At 37.1% G+C, this 17,652-nt stretch overlaps 1 protein-coding gene across 5 annotated transcripts in view; it reads right to left on the bottom strand.

Moving 5' to 3' along the window:
* Positions 1-17,652, bottom strand: part of GABRA2 (gamma-aminobutyric acid type A receptor subunit alpha2) — a 124,757-nt gene that overhangs the window by 65,429 nt on the left and 41,676 nt on the right. For 4 of the 5 annotated variants that reach the window (XR_015767795.1, XM_028092551.2, XM_088021181.1 and 1 more), the window contains one exon: positions 10,383-10,450. The exons of the other annotated variant lie outside the window; for it this stretch is intronic. Coding sequence is in view for 3 of the 4 variants with exons in the window: in XM_028092551.2 (XP_027948352.1) it covers positions 10,383-10,450 (68 nt within the window). In the remaining variant the exon portion in view is untranslated. The remainder of the gene's footprint in view (positions 1-10,382; positions 10,451-17,652) is intronic. 5 annotated transcript variants of the gene reach the window in all.

Below are 17,652 nucleotides of genomic sequence, written 5' to 3'. Positions count from 1 at the left end.
GTTTTCTAATCTCACTGTTGCAGTTGACTTATCTATAAAATGGTGATAATAATAAAACCTACTTCTTCGTATAAGGACAAAGTGGATAATATGTGTAAAGTTCTTAGAAACAGTTTGGACATTACGGAAGGTAGCTTGTTATAAATCACCTTCAAAATATATTTCTCCCCCCATTCCCCATACTCAACCACAGGGCAGTCTGACAAGTGGGGGACACCCAGCAGCAAAAGGTCACAAAGTAAAGTGCCAAGAGCATGGGCTGAGCCACAAAAAGTCCATTAAAGAATTAGCCACCTGTGTGGTGGTGTCTTGGGCAGTAAAGAGGTCGCTGAGAAGAAATCGCAAATGTGCCGCATGAGAGAGCCTGCATTTGCCAGCTAGACAAATGGAACGAATTGCCAAGAGAGAACCACCAACAGAACAAGCTAAGTAAAAACATATTTTCCTCCATTTTAATAATCTCCCTTTCCCTTGCCTCAACTCTGGCAGACCCAGAAAGAGGAGAGGAAGCGCAGATCATAGCCTTTTGCCCACTGCACATCCCTTAGCTGTGAACATGGCTGCAAAAAGGAAAGAAGATCTAACTAGCATAAAAGACTGATGTTTGAATTGGCCTGCACCGGACTCTTTGATATTTGAAAGTGAACAGAAAGCTACAGGATACACTCAAGATATTGTCACGATGTGGGGGGGGGGGGGAGGAGATCCAAAAATGAAGTGTTGTTGAATTTGGTCAGTTGAACTTCTAAAGCTCTTGAGGTGAAGTCCAGACACTTTCTTACAGCATCCAAGTCCCGGCATGATCTCTCCCTCGCTTTCCTCTCTAGCCTGGTGTCTGGCAGTCCCCACCCTCCCACTCCACTCTGCCTGGAGCAATACTGATACTGCGGGGCCTCTGATGTGTCAAGTTCCAACTAACTCCCCAAACTGACTGATCTCTGCTGCAGAGGCTCTTCCCTGCCAGTCCCTGCATTTGGCCAACTTTTATTTCACACAAACAAGGACTGTGATCACCTTCTTCAATGCTCTAACACCAGCATCTAACAAACTGCCCGGAACATAGGAAATAATAATCAGTCAATGAATGAATGAAAGAGAGGCATATTAGAAATTAAATATAGTAACAAGGATTCTGGGCAACAAGAGCTCTAATTCCATAAGGAGAAAGGCATCAGCAGAAGGCATATGGTAGGTAAGCTCTCAGATACCTTATGGCAAACAGTCACCTGCACACAATACCCTAAATTTAAATTTAAATCCTTAAGTTTAACAAGTGTGAAGTGTGTAATGTTGCATGTGTGTGCTTGTGTAACTATATTAAACTAACCACAGTAGTCTTTCATTCTGTACGGTAGTTACATTTTAAAGAATGTTGACACATATCAAAAAAAGCTACGCCATAACCAATCCTCTGGTAAAAGAGATCTACTGTGTTTTAAAGTTTCATTTGGGGATGGTTTTGCAGCTCTCTTTTTTGAGCAATTGGCCATAAGGCCTTCGTGATCTGGCTCTGTGTTCTTTTCTAGCCTCATCTCCCCCCCACCCCGCCGAGCCCTTAAAGCATTGTAGGCTCGAGTCACACCGAATTTTTTCATTTTACTAAATTCAAGCATCCCTTCCAGTTTGTGCTAAAACACTCCCCTCATTTGTCCTCTTCAGTTACCTTCTTTTCCTAGAAACCTTCTCAGATATAGATATCCTATACCCACATACCCTCTACTACACTGTCATCTATAAATACTTCAATAAAAGCATGATCCCACTGTTTCAAAGTTGATAACTTTTCTTAGCTGTTTCTCCACATCACTACGAACAACTTGAGGGCAAGCACTGGTTACACTTAGGGATTTCAGCTCCCACACGGTGACAGACACAGAGCACGTACTTAGTAAGTCTTGTTGAAATGAACAAACACTACTCATGCCTTAGAGTAGCTCAGACGGCAGTCAAGAAGAAAGACACGGAAAGATTTTTATAATCCAGTATGTAAAGGCATAAAAACGTGAGTACACCATGTGGTGGAACAGGGACAAGAAAGACTGACCCTACTTGGGGTAGCCAACAAAGACATGGGAGAAGATGAAATTTGAGCTTGGCCTTGAATAAATGAAAGATCTCCAGTTGGCAAAGGAGGAGGGACGCATCACGAGAAAAGTGAAAAACATCTCCACAGAGTTGTTAAAGATAATGGCATGTTCAGAAAACAGTGAGAAGTTCAATGTAATCTTTAAAAAGAAAAACCTCACTGATAGTTATAATGCCTTACAGCTACTGCCCTCTGTCTCGCCTCCTCTCCTCAGCCATGTTGCTTAAAAATGGTGCCTCCACGATTTCTCCATTTCCTCACCTCCCACATGCTCAACCCACTGCAATCTGGTTGCTTTTACCACGATCAGCAAATACCTCCGTGTTCTTCATCTAATGACACATTTGAATCCTTTTCTTGGCTTTTCCATAACATATGACACCCCTGTTCTCTCCCTACTTCTGTAGCGCTCTCTTGCATTGGTATTCAACTATATTCTCCTGGTGGTGTAGGAAACCATTGGGAAAATCCTCGCCATGGGATCTGAGACCTTTCGTGTCTGCCAACAATCTACACGTAACAGTAAATATATGGGAGTAGCACCAATAGACAATATTTATTATTCTTGACTAGGGTAAACACATTCTGTGTGGCTCCTCCCAAGAAGACAGATTTTACCCTTGAAACCTGGGGGAAAAACACACAACCTTTGCCATTTTAATTTTTAAAAAATCACTTCATGTTCAGAAATTATAGCTGTTTATTATTTGGTTTATAAAAAGGAATGGAGGAATGTCAAGTAATGCCCCTCTCCATAGGAAGTCAAGAGAACTATCACCAGAACGCTCCCTCTTTGCAGGAAGGTAGGATGGAGTCAATCTCGTCAAACAGCCTTTATTTGCCCTCTTTTCTGAAACTGTTAACCCACTCCCTAGGGTAGATTTTACTCTGGGCAAAACCCATGAGTCCTTCCCATTACCAAATATCACCATCATTGTACAGAATCCCACCTTGACAGAGAGCTGTAAGTGATACAAATATCTGACTATTGTGCATCATTGCATCTGATAAGGAAGAAAAGGCAGTGGTTTCTAACCGTTGTTGTTAAGGATCAAAACACAATCTGTTTCAGAGAAGGAAATCCCCTTTCGTGTTGACAGACACCCATAGCTGCTTCTCAGTCTCCTCTAAAATCTGTTTTATTCTCTTGTATTCTAGAGTTTCTGTGAAAGTACAATGACCATTTCACTGGAAATCTCTTTCTTGCACAAGCTTGTGGATGCCCATGGTTTCAACTACCATCAGATGGCTCCCCAAACCCTCTGCACTCCAGCCTTTCTCCCAAACTCTGGATAAACACCAGCATCTAGACATCTCCAATTAAATCTCTCACAGAGACCCAAACTCAGTGTATCCAAAACATAAGTACTCATAGCCAAAACACCAAAACAACAGCAAAGTAAAGTTTTCCTCCTGTGTATCATATCCCAGTGAATGGTACCATCCACCCAATCTCCCAAGACTTAATCCTGTGCTTCCTTCAACCCCTACATCCAACAGATCACCAAGTCTAACTAATTCTACCATGTGGAGATCTTCTAAATCTTTTCAGTTTTTCCATCTTTGGTACCACTACTCTGGCCCAGTCCACAGTCATTCTTGTGTGTAATAAAACAGCTTTCAAACTACTTTTTCCTTTCCCTATCCTCTAACACAAATTATTGGATTGCAGAAAATCTGACTCCATCACATGCTGTCTATATTACCCCAACCCCCCTACCCTAAAATGGCTTTTTGCTGCCTTCAGCATAAAGTCAAATACCTTAACCTGTTAAAACATAGACTGGCATACCCCACAACTAGCAATTATGATTCCACAGACTGTAGAAGGAACCCAGGAAACAATCCAATCCAAGTGTCTATGAATCACAATTTAAGGGACATTATTAAAAACTCTAAGAGGATACTGGAAAATATTGACGGACTGAATGAATGTTCTCAAAGTCTAATTTCTATCCTTCCAAAATATCAATAACTTTCCAGTAATCAACTTTTACATGCCAACTTTGAAGTAAAATAACTACATTACTTGTGGTAAACAGTATTTGCCATGTTTCTAACAGGTTTCCTTATCTAGCTACATTTACAAATGACAACTTCTGATAAGGGTTAACACCTAAGTCCAGTGTCAATTTTTGACCAAGTGTCGAGATCTAATAACTCTCTAAACCTCCTTAAGACGTTAACCACCAAAATACGTAATATCTCCACAGCTTCTGGCGAGTCTAAGAGATAATGCACTCAAAGGGACAGAAAAGTATTAACCAAGGGGATTTAAATGATCAATACACCAAAGTCATAACTTACCTGACTGCTTGCTTCTTAATAGCCTAATGGGAAACTCAGGTTCAGAAATCTTGAGGCGATTTCGAAGTTTGCACTGATCCATTTCTAACCCTAACACTGCAAGAGATTACCATTTGGGCTGAGGTTCTTAGTTTAGGTTTTAGTGCAGTAATTGGCAGCTATACCACTTATGCCTGAAGAATATGCACACACAGTGAAAATGTTTACTAATATGGGAAAAGACCTATATAGAAACTAAGGAGAAAAGAAAAAAAAAATAATAGAGGAATGAGTTATAAATTGCTAAAATGCACATGCCCACTACAAACTTTGTCAACTGTCAGCTACTAGTACATTCCCAACTTTAATTACCTTCTTAGTCACGAATTTTTTAAATGTTGAAATAAAAGATTTTTAAACTTAATCGCAGACACTGTAATTAGAATCTTTAATTATAATTTAGATCTGCAACTTTCTTTGGACAATTACACTAGTTAATGATTCTGAGATAGCAGAGTGTATGTGTGTGTGTGTGTGTGTGTGTGTGTTCTTTTGGTTCTTAATTCTTTTTGCTATTCCGCTTTTTCCTCTCAGGCTAATGTCACAACAAATTTACATCACTGACCTGAACAGGATGTAGGGGTTTAGGTCTATGCACACTGCATAGAAATGAGTGTATCAGCTAAGCTATTAAAAGTGAAATTAAATTTGTTATTTACTTTTTTCTCATTACCAAACTGCTTCTATAAGACATGAGTTAGATATCTTCATGTCCACCTGCACATATGGTTAATAATAATGTGTCTTCCTTCCACATATAATAAATTTCTTCCTCTTTAGAGTGTCACATGTAAGTTTCATTTCTTGGCTATCTATACTGACATAAATTCAAATTTTTCCTCATTATTTATCTTGCTTTCCAGCAAAAGTAATAACAAGATTGAAAATCATTCCATTTGGTGATGATGAAGACCAAATCATTTCTCTTTCTAAAACGTATATATTTTTAAGTTGAGTTCTGTTTTCCCTAATAGGTTTACAATATGAGTGTGTGTGTGTGTGTGTGTGTGTGTGTGTGAGCGCATGTGTGGGTTACATGTGTATAGAGGTTACTCAACTTTAGTTTTCCCCAGCTTCCTCTTTCTTCTTAGATTTGGACAAATAACAAACAATACCTGATGAGTGATGAAACCAGCTCTTGTCTCTCACTCAGAATCCTTCCCATATCACAATTATGCGTACCAATTATTATAGTGTATTGTCTCTCAGCTCCAAATGCAGGCTCATTTCCCCTTTTCTGTAAGATAACCGTGTGTGTGTGTCTGTGTGTTCCCTGCTTGTTTGTGAAGCTTCACCCCTAAAAGTAGATGCTGCTTTCTGCATTTACTAGTTCTGAATGACTTAGAGCCTTGTTTTACCCTGTTTCATTATTAAAGCACCTTGTTCTAATTAATAATTCATTTTGTTAGATTTTCCCTGCTCATACTACTGTTACAGATCCTTTCCTCTGACTGGACTCTGATGACAATGTGCCCCTTTGTTGGTCTTGCAATTCACCAGACTTCCTCCAAGCCAACTATTGGCATGACTGAGTAAACAAGGTAAATAAAGGTGGAAATAATGTAGAAAATCTGACATGACCAAAAGAATTCTATAGGACCATGTTAGGCTAGGCAATTCAAGGAAAATGAATCATTAGGAAAAAGGTCTAGGGCCTTCAAATGTCTCAAGAGCCTACCAAGATGTTAAATATGCACTTCATTTTAGGGAATATCTCTACATACAAGTGCACATGCACATTACACACACACACACACACACACACAACACACACACCACAAAATAGAAAAGGAAAACTAAAAAATCAAAGTAATTTTTTATTTAAATGTTTCCAACTACAACTCTACTCTAACTCAATTTAACCTATATCATTTGGATTGTGAGTGCATTTTAATGTTTAATATAATGTGTAGTAGGGTCCTCCCAAATATGAAGCAGATCTGGAACCTGCTAAAATGTTTTAAAGTTCTTGAGCTAGATTCACTAAAGAGGGCAAAATTTTTAATTCAATTCAGATGAAAGAGTTTAAATTTGTTCTGTTGCTAATGACTGCATACCTAACAACAGCTACCAGCTTTTTACTTTTATTTTTTGTGCATCAGCTTGTTAATATGTACCCTATTTTTAAGAATGACAGCAGCGAAGAGAACCACAGACCCATAAACGCTGGGAGCATGATTGCCTGATAATGACTGCTTCACCCACACGTGGTCCTGTCCCAGTTCTGGGGCAAGCTGTCCTTAACCTTTGAGTCTTCAACTTCACATGTCAGCATTCCCTGAGCTGCATTTCACCTTGACATCAGTGGATTCCTTATGTTGAACTGTTAAGCTTTCATTCTTGCCGGAGAATTATAATGCTTTTCCCATTTTCTCCTTACTTGATTTTTTTCCCCAGAATTTAGGATTTGTAAAAACATATAAATTTCCCAACAAATGCCTGCAAGGGATTTCTACATGGAAACACTTACTAAATGATCCTAAATGATCACAGTTTATTTTCCTTTTTTCTAAACTTCAGCTTTACTAAGATATAATTGACAAATAAAATTATAAGCTATTTAAAGTGTACACAGTAGTGATTGATATACATATACATTGTTAAAGTATTCCCCCATCTCGTTAATTAACACATCCATCAACTTATATTTATCTTTTTGTGTGTGTGAAAACATTTAAGCTCTACTCTCTTAGCAAATTTCAATTATACAATAGTGTTATTAACTATAGTCACCATGTTTTACATTAGATCCTCAGACCTTATTCATCTTGTAGCTGAAAATTTATACTCTTTTACCAACCTCTCCCTACTAGCCCACCCCCAACCCCTGGCAACTACTTATCTACTCTCTGTTTCTGAGTTTGAATTTAAAAAAATTTATTCCATGTGTAAGTGATATCATACAGTTTTTGTCTTTCTCTGTTTGGCATATTTCACTTAATACCCTCATTGTCCATCCATGTTACCACAAATCCAGATTTTGTTTTTTTTTTCCCATGGCCAAAAAATATTCACACATATATAACATATGAATTTTAGATGAACTACATATATGTATAATATATATAATGTTTTCATATCTTGGCTCTTATGAATAATGCTGCAATGAACATGGGAGTGCAGAAATCTCTTTGAAATCTTGTTTTCATTTCCTTTGAATATATACCCAGAAAGGGAATTAAAGAATCATATAATAGTTCCATTTTGGGGGCGCCTGGGTGGCTCAGTTGGTTAAGTGTCTGCCTTCTGCTCAGGTCATGATCCCAGGGTCCTGGGACTGAGCCCTACATTGGGCTCCCTGCTCCGCGGGAAGCCTGCTTCTCCCTCTGCCTGCCGCTCCCCCTGCTTGTGCGCTCTCTTTCTCACCCTCTCTCTCAAATAAATAAATAAAATCTTAAAAAATGGGTTCCCTTTTTAAATTTTGAGAAAGCTCCTTACAGTTTTCCATAGTGGCTGCACCAATTTATATTTTCGCCAACAGTGCACAAGTGTTCCTTTTTCTCCACATCATAAACAACACTTAATCTCTTGTCTTTTTAATGACAACCATACTAACAGGTGTGAGGTGATATCTCATGGTGGGAAAGACTTGCATTTTCCTGATGATCAGTAATGTTGGGTACTTGTCATGTATCTGTTGGCCATCTGTATATCTTCTTTGTAAAAATGTCTGTTCAGTTTGTCTTCCTTTTTGAAATAGGATTGTTTGGGGGATTTTTTTGCTATTGAGTTGTGTCAGTTATTTATTTTGGTTATTAACACCTTATCAGATATAGGATTTACAAATATTTTCCCACATTGTGTAGGTCGCCTTTCCATTTTGGTGACGGTTTCTTTTTCTGTGAAAAAAGCTTTTCAGTTTAGTGTAGTCCCACTTTTTTATTTTTGCCTTTGATCTCAGATCCAAAAAACCATTACTAAGACTGATGTCAAATGGCTCTCTCCCATGTTTTCTTCTAGTGGTCTTATGGTTTCAGTTGTTCTGTTCAAGACTTTAATCCGTTTTGAGTTGAAGCTACCTGCTTTCTAAATGTGTGTTAGTAATCCAACCGTACGGTGAGAACAAAGAGGAGAATTAGTCTAATCCATTGTCACCACTGGAAAAAAGTCACCTTACACATTTTGCCAAAATATATATGAGTGAGCTTGTCCAAAACCTCCGGAAAACAAATATTTCGTATGTATAAAAGAAGTATATATTTTTCTATTATTGATTTTTTAGGTAGAATAATTCCTTTTGCAAAAAAAATTAAAAATAAAAACCCAAAACATTAAAAGTGAGCACTAATATTAACAACACAAGATACACAACATTGAAAACTATGATATTTGGGGTCCTATATTATTTGCTTTTCTGTTTTGACAGGTAATAAGGCACCAAATATAACCATAAAAGAACTATGAATACACTATTTTGCTAGTTTTTCAGTGTCAGATGAAATTCTAACTCTCCTCGATTCCATATAGAGGTTAGGTGCTCATTCTCACTGTCTCTCTCTAATATTTGGGAGCATCTACTGAGACCAACTGCACAGATACATTGTCTTTATAGCCAACCAATAATGTTTGGAACGCATATTCTTGCTAAATATGTTTCCGTCACCTTTCAAGTTCCTGTACATTTAAAACTGACCTATGGAAAGAGGCAGATTAATATTTCAGGTCACAACAGAAGACTGCAGGGAGGAGGCAGGATTTTGTTGAAAGTAAGATTTTTTTCTGTTGCTGTGGAATTGTGGCGAAAGCCTAGAGTTAAGAGGGGGAAGAAACCACTTAAGTCTTCACATTAGAATTTGAAAGAACTTCAAAGACCTGCCAGTGTTTGGTATCAACCATGTCCCCAAAGTTGGGGGTCATTATCCTTGTGCCACCTTACAGTTTCAGCCATCCAAGTCAATTTAAGAAAAGGACCATGAAGTCAGAGAAGAGACTCTGGTGGAAGACAAAACAAATGTTTTCAATGATAGAAATGGCATATCTGCTTTCTGAAGGAAAGGGAGAGAAGTCCCAATGAACTGGCTAATGTTTATTGATGTCTGCATTAAAGGAAAACTTAGTTTTTGTGTATTCATCCCACTGAAAAGCCACCAAACTTGGTGTCCTTCCCCTCGGGTTGCCAGAGAAAGGGAAGAAGTTGGGGAAAAGTGACATGATGGAGGATAACCAAGCAAAGAAAGGATAAGGGCATTTCCTCTAATTCTCACTTCCTGGGCCATAAGGAAGGTGGATGAAAAGTACTTCAACAAAAATTTCTATTACTGAGCACCATAGTTAGCAGTAGAAATGGAAGACCGAATACTAAAATTCTGATGCTTAATCACTAATTATCTATGATGTTTTAGCCTGCCAGTTTCTAACCCAACAGACCAATTTCCCTCTTTTTACCCATCTCATTTTAGAGAAAAATAAATACCAATTTCACTGAATCCAAGAATGTCAAGATTCTAGTTTTCTTTAGATTGATTTATATATGCCTACTATGTACGTAGCTTATAGGTATTGTACGTGTTTAGATAATTTGAGAAGGAATCCACCTCGCTGCCAATGGAAGGTCTGCATTTATAACACTGACCATGAGCACATTCTGTAAGAAGTGGCTGTCTACAAAACCATACAGATTTTACTTATCAAAGGCCAACCAGGTCCTTGAATCCTAGAAAATGGTTCTCAGTAACATAATTATTTGTATTTAACTAATTGTTTACCACACTGTAGCTAGGTAGGCAAGCTCTGAAAAGAATATAAAATGTAAAGGGTTAATATAAACACTCGAGGAATAGCATACCATTGATAGAAACAAGTATCCTTAACTCTCCAAGTATTTGGCTCAACTAGGCATGAGATAGACACATAATTCTATAACACTAAAAATGCTTGTTTATTCTAACCTCCCCCCATATAATGGGAACATAATATGAAGTAAAAATATACTATTTAATGAAAAACTCACCATATCTGTATCTGAGACAGGGCCAAAACTGGTCACGTAGATGTTAGTGAAGACTTCAGTAATACTGTCTGATATGAGAAAAAGAGATTAAATATAGATAATATATAATGAGAGCCACTGAAAGAGAAGGGGTCAAGTACATGGAATGATTAGAAAGCTGTGTGATATTTAGGAATATTGCTTTTTACTTTCTTTTCAAACCTTCACAAACAACAAAAATTTCTCTATTGCTCAATTATTTCATAGGTTCTCACAATCCCAAATGCTAAATGCTTAGAAGTATTATGGCATTCTTACTTGGAAACTATGCCTGATTTAGAGCATTCTGTTTTAAACATATTTCTGAGAATTAATAGTTTCTTAGAATTTCTCTTAACTGAACTAGTTCACAATAAATTTACTACCAGTACTAAAAATATAGTGTGGTTATGGTTGCTGTTTGATATAGTCCTAAATTTGGTTTTTAAACTAAATATTTCAGATGGTACTTCATGATGGTAGAGGTTTAGTTTGTAGATTGGAAATTAGTATATCTTCTCAGTAAAGCACAGAAATGAATTGTTTATTAAAAACAAATATAATTCAAGGTAATGTAAAAAGCTTCATTATTCAATGACATAAAAATAAAAGCAATTAACAGACATTAATCACAATGGATTACTTCCAAACAGACTTGCCTTTAAAGGTATTTACAAATGTATGAAATGTTAAGATTGACTTGAATTAGATTCAAATGTGATGTAACTTATTAACTGTAACACAGTTACCTGGACAGCTCTTTTAACCAGGTGATTTAGATCTTTGATTTTAAATAAGCCGAATGGTGATGGGGGAAAGGATCAAAGAAAAGGACTGAAAAGAAAAATTCTTCCAATGTAACTGATAGAAAAAAGTAATACACCATTAATTTCTATCATCATGAACTGAATGCCTCATCTACTGTCAAATTTGTAATTCCACAGAAACAAGATCACAAAATATTTTTAGTATTATACTGGACACTAATTCACAACCATAAAAGAGAGAGTAAACTAAGTCTGGGTATATTGTATCCACTAAGACCCAAATAAAAAGTCAAAAGGATTTTGAAATAATGGAGCAGACTTTGAATGCTTAGGCTTCAAATGTCTTGAAATATAATAATCTGCATGATGATCCTGTGAGGAAGGTTCTCTGTTAGGTGTCATCTCAGTCTGTACACATACACTTACGTACATACAGAAAGGTAAGGAAATGTGCCTAACAACCCACACTTGGTAGAGCAAATAGCGCCAGGTTTTAGAACCCAAGCAATCTGGCTCCTAAGCCCTAACGGTAAACCAAAGCTACAAGTGTTTTCTCATTAACTACATATTTCTATTCACCATAATACTCTGCACCAAAAACATGTAGTGTTCCAAATAAATATATTTATTCAGCTTTATTATTTCCTATTCTACTTTATTCCAAAAACTGTTCTCGTGAAATTTTACCACAAAACTCATTTGGGACATAAATATGTTTATAGAGTTAATTCTCAGCTGCCAGCTTCCCCAAAGACCTGTACAAGGTCAGCTTCACAGGCATGTAGCTTGTGCCGTCTCCTAGAGCCCTGTGCTCAGAAAAGCCCCACGCTCGCTTTAGTGTTCTGTTTTTCTCTCTTAAAAGTCTTAATTACCTTTTGAATGAAGGGCCCTGCATTTTCATCTTGGACAAGGCCTCACAAATTATGTAGCTGGTCCTAGATGTGAATTATATATGCTATTAGAAAGAAATTATGAAAATGGGACCCAGGTTTGTTTGCTTTTTCCTCTTATTCATACCAAATCAATACTGTCACACTTATTCAATAAACAATTGAATAAAACTTTAGTCATTCTACTGATTTAAAATGTTCCAGGGAAGAAAAATGTAAATGCTGAGGTAGTCTTCACCCAAATGGAGGCAAATGAAATCATTCTCCTTAGTGTGGAGTAGCAAAACTAGAGAAGAGAGATGACAAACTGTGTGAATATATTCATGCTAAGGATATGAAGAATATCCATTCTATGCCAAATGGCAAGTAAAGGGTACGGAAGGTTGTTATCAGTACCTTGTGGCTGCAGGGAAATGGCAGCTAAGAATCCAAAGAGAAAAATAAGATTACCCTCAAAGCTCTAAGCAATAAGAGCAACACCTAAAGACACAGAACACAGACACGCAAAATTACCTTAAATAAATGATTTCATGGTTTATCAACTTCATAAGCACAGTGAAAGAATGTATGTATTGCAAGGAATATTCTCCAGCTATGCAAGTTCAAAAAAAAAAAAAAAAAAAAAAGGAAAATCAGCAAGGCAAACACTGACCATGAATACCCAATAGCTAGGAGATTGAGAAAGTGATTCTTGGTTGTTGCAACAGAGCTGTCAACAATCAACATGAATTAGTAAAATATTTTAGGGTGATGACTACAAATGTTTGATACATCTAACACAGTTTTCTAAGGTTCTATATTCAAAATGCTATCTTTGATTATGATTTGGCTTTCCATAAGAGAAGAGAGGGGAAAAGAAGGAAAGAGGCGGGGAGGAGAGAAGAAATAAGATTTTAAGCACATCAGTGATTTAGGGATCTTGTGACACTAATTTGTCAAAGTCCATAGTGTCTTCTGGTTAATTGTTGTTTTCCCATATGGATTTAGAACAGCATTAAGTTGTGTAGCTAATTAATACCTGTTATAATATTCAGATCCGTGTGACAGATGTCTGTCACAGAGTAAACACATGAATCGATATTCTGGCAGCAATCTCCGTCTCTTCACTTTAAGTACCATGAGTTACCTTGTCAAGTCCTGATCACACTGAGTGGACTCACTTTGCACTGTCCTGAGACTCAGGGCCTTCACCTTGGCGACTGCCTCTTTCTCTTCCCTTCTTAGTTGATTGCTTACCTGCCTTTAAGTCTCTATTTAAATGTCCTCTCCAGAGCAGAGGTTCCCTATGCCCCCTGTATAATGTAAGTCTGTTTCCCTCCTTTTCTCCCTGACACTTCCTTTTCCTAGGACATTTTAGAATTTGCCATTATTTTCATGCCTTAATGTTTTTTACTCACTTTTTGGTGTTGGTTTTGTTTGAACTCCCCAATCAGGATTCAGATTCATGAAAACAATGACTATGTCCTTTCTGTGCACTGTCCTATCACCAGTGCTTAGCACAATGTCTGCCACATACTGGGTGTCTTACGTTTGAATTAACAAATAATTTCTAATTACAGTTCATGTAGAATATACACCTTTTCCCAAAATATTTCACCAACACTACAAATGGCCATGAAGAGCGAAATGGGTACTGTCAAACTGTAGTGCCCAAACTATCCATTGATAGAAGGAGGTTGAAAGCCTAGGGAACTGGATCCCAGTGAAGAAACCTCACATCGAGCAAAAGGAAAAAAATGTATTTAGGGAAAGCACTATTTCAGTGGAAACCAAAATTTAACTTTTGAACAAACAGTAAATGGCTTTTAACAGAAACGTATACCATGAGTTACGTCAAAATAATTGCTAATAAGCTTAATTCTTGGCTTTAGAAATCCCAACAGCAAAATATGCAAAAGACGATCTTCTATATAGATTTTGCCAAAGGCAAAACACCATAAGGTTAATAATTAAGTACTTGAGGAGAAATAAAGACTGCATGTAGTAAGAGGTGTGATCCTGGGACACCTGGGTGGCTCAGTAGGTTAAGCATCTGCCTTCAGCTCAGGTCCTGATCCCAGGGTCCTGGGATCGAGCCCCACATCGGGCTCCCTGCTCGGCCGAAAGCCTGCTTCTCCCTCTCCCACTCCCCCTGCTTGTGTTCCCTCTCTTGCTGTGTCTCTCTCTGTCAAATAAATAAATAAAATCTTAAAAAAAAAAAAAAAAGGTGTGATCCTTAGGAACAATCATCAAATTCAGGATTTAAAAGGCAGTTATCATTGGGGAGAGAGAATGGGGAATAACCTGCTTAGGGTTACAGAGGGGGTTTCATGGTTTCTAATGTATTCTATTATTTTCCTTCTTTTAAAATTGATCTTAATTTTGGCAAATTCTAAGAGTTGATGAAGCTGGTCATGAAATAAATCATACAACTCTCTGTACTCTTTTGAACATTTGAAATACTTCATAGAAAAAAAATAATAAATGGCCCTGAAGGATATCCAAAATGAACATATAAATAATTTCAAGAAGGGCTGAAATTAATTGATAAAAATTGTTCTTCATTGGATAATGCAGCATACAATAAAATTCTATTGTTATTTAAATTTTACTAAACATACAGTGCAATACTGGTTTCAGGGGTAGAATTCAGTGATTCATCACTTAAATACAACACCCCGTGCACAATCACAAGTGTTCTCTTTAATACCTATCACCCATCTAGCTCATTCCCCCACTCACCTCCCTCCATCAACCCTCAGTTTGTTTTCTATCATTAAGAGTGTCTTATGGTCTGTTTCCCTCTCGCCTTTTTTTCCCCCTTCCCATATGTTCCTCTGCTTTGTTTCTTAAATTCCACAATGAGTGAAATCATGTTATTTGCCTTTCTTTGACTTATTTTTTAAGCATAATATATTCTAGCTCCATCCACATCATTGCAAATGGCAAGATTTCATTCTCTTTGATGACCAAGTAATATTACATCGTGTATATATACCAAACTCACTTTCAAAAATCCTTTGCAAAGAGTTTAGTTTGGTTCATGAATACAGTTAACATATGTAGGAAGGTTGGGGTATCAGGTTGTAAAGAAAGAGAAGATATATCAAAAGAGACCTGATGTGCCACAATGCTGAGGATATTATCTCTCTCTATATGGCAGCAGGGCATTCACTGAAGGACTCTGGGAGAATCTTACCTGCAAGGACACTGTACTATAAATGTTATGTTACATTTGTAACAGTGCGCAAACTGAATGAGAGGAGACTGAAGACAATGTATCCAGTTTGGAACATGTTACAATGGTTAAAGCAGAAGAAAAAATGATACTGAGAAAAGGACAGTGTAGAAATCAAGAGAATAAAGTTTGGGGTTTTTTAAAGGAGTATTGTTAAAAGATGCTGAAGTAGGCCCTTTTCTTTGACTGGTATAAGTGATCTGTAGAGCCTGGAAATGAACAGTTGCAGTAGATTTGCAAGGGCATAAAACAAAACACAAAACATGAAAGAGGACTGGAAATCGTTACACCTCGACGAGGTCCATCTTACCATCCTATATTTTTTAAGATTTTATTTATTTTTAGAGAGAGAGACAGTACATGTGCAAGTGGGGAGACAGGGGAGGGACAGAGGGGGGTAGAGAGCATCTCAAACAGACTCCATGCTGAGAGCGGAGCTCGACGCCAGGCTCATCTCACAACCCTGAGATCACGACCTGAGCCAAAACCAAGAGTTGGAAGCTTAACCAACGGAGCCACCCCTAATTTTTTGTCAAATCCTATTTTAAGGTGTAATTGTTTCACATTTCTCCCTGGTTCTACATGTTCATTGACTTACTATGTTTATTGTTTACTGCCTATATCTACTAATAGGGTAGACACATGTGGCTATTTAAATTTAATTTCAATTAGTTAAGATAAAATATTTGGTTCCTCAGTTATACTAGCCACATTTTATCCACATGTTAACTACTGCTATCACAATGGATAGCTGGGATGAACATTTCTATCATCACAGGGAGTTCTATTAGATAGTACTGGTCTACAGGCTCCCACTAGAAGTTAAGCTTCATGAAGACAGGGACTTTTTTTTTTGGTTCAGAAAAGTAAAACCCCAGCACAGAACAACCCCTGACATAATTGATAAATTTTTGTGAAATAAATGAGTAAACGAATTATCATTCTTAGTTCAGAGTCATTGGAGGTAGACATAGCTTCTGCTATCATAATGCGAAAGCCTAGAGAAGAGAGATACTATGCAAAATCAAATAAACACACAATTACCGACATGATAATATGCTACGAGAACATGTAAGAAAAGACTCCCTCTCCTGGAAACTCTTTCTTCACCTGTTCTCTGGAACACCATAATCTCTTGATTTTATTCCAACCTTACTGGTTGCTTTACTCCTATACCAGCATCCTGTTAATATTGGAATGTCCCAACATTCAGTTTTTGGTCCTCTTTACTTAGACTTCTTGATGATTTATTTCATGTAGTCAAGGACTCCTGAAATTCTATTTTGAGTCAGAGCTTTCTTCTAAAGTCTAGGCTCCTCTACCTAACTGTCCGGTTGGCATTTCCACATGACTATCTGAGAGATTCTTAAACTCATCATATCCCAAACAAAACCAATTTGTCTCTCCAAAATCAATCACACTAATGAGTCCCTATTGTATCTGATTGTTGTTCCAATGCTCTGGGTCACAAATCTTAGTTCATCCACAACTTCTCTGTTTTTAGCAGTACGTCTGGTTGGCTCTTCAAGATATCTCCAATCCAACAAATTCTCACCTCTTCTCCATGACTACTGTTAAAGCTACCATCGTCTCTCTATAGTAACACTGCTTCTAACCCATTCACCCATACAGCCTCTTACTTTTTTATAATAGCTTTCTTGAGATATAATTCACATAATATAAAATACACCCTTTTTAAAGTATACAATTCAGTGGTTTTTAGGATAGGGCTGTACAACATCACTACCATCTAACCTTTGAACATTTTTATCATCAGAAAGAAATCCTGCACAGATTCCCTATCCTCCCTCCCTCCAGGCTCTGACAACTAATCATTCAGTTTCTGTTTCTGTGGATTTGCCTCTTCTGGATATTTCATATAAATGCAATCCCTTCTATTCCTAGTTTATAGAGGGGTTTGTTTGTTTGTTTGTTTTAAACTGATGAATAGGTAGGTGTTAGGTATTGCCAAATACTTTTCATGGAATATGAATATGATCATGAATTATTTGCCCTTTTTTCTATTAATATGGTATGTTACACCAATTTATTTTCATGTATTAAAACAACTTTGCATTCCTGGGATAAGACTCACTTGGTTTTGGTGCATAATTTTTTATATGTTGCTGCTGTACTTAATTTGCTAGTATTTTGTTGAACATTTTTTATGTCTATGTTCATAAGGCATATTCGTCTACAGTTTTCTTTTCTTACAAGGTCTTTCATTTTAGTGTCATTTTAGTTTCACTTTAGTATCAGAGTAATACTGGATTAATAGAATGAGCTGAGAATTCTCTTCTTTATTTTTAAGGAGAATTTATGAAATACTGGTGTTAATTCTCCTATAAAAGTTTAGTAAGATTCATCAGTGAAGTCAT

Source organism: Eumetopias jubatus, unplaced genomic scaffold (assembly GCF_037043125.1).
Source record: "Eumetopias jubatus isolate StellerSeaLion01/CBP00866 unplaced genomic scaffold, mEumJub1_p1.0 scaffold_2, whole genome shotgun sequence".
NCBI lineage: Eukaryota > Metazoa > Chordata > Mammalia > Carnivora > Otariidae > Eumetopias > Eumetopias jubatus.
Note: the sequence above shows the minus strand (reverse complement) of the source record. Positions and strands in the feature narration are given on the sequence as shown.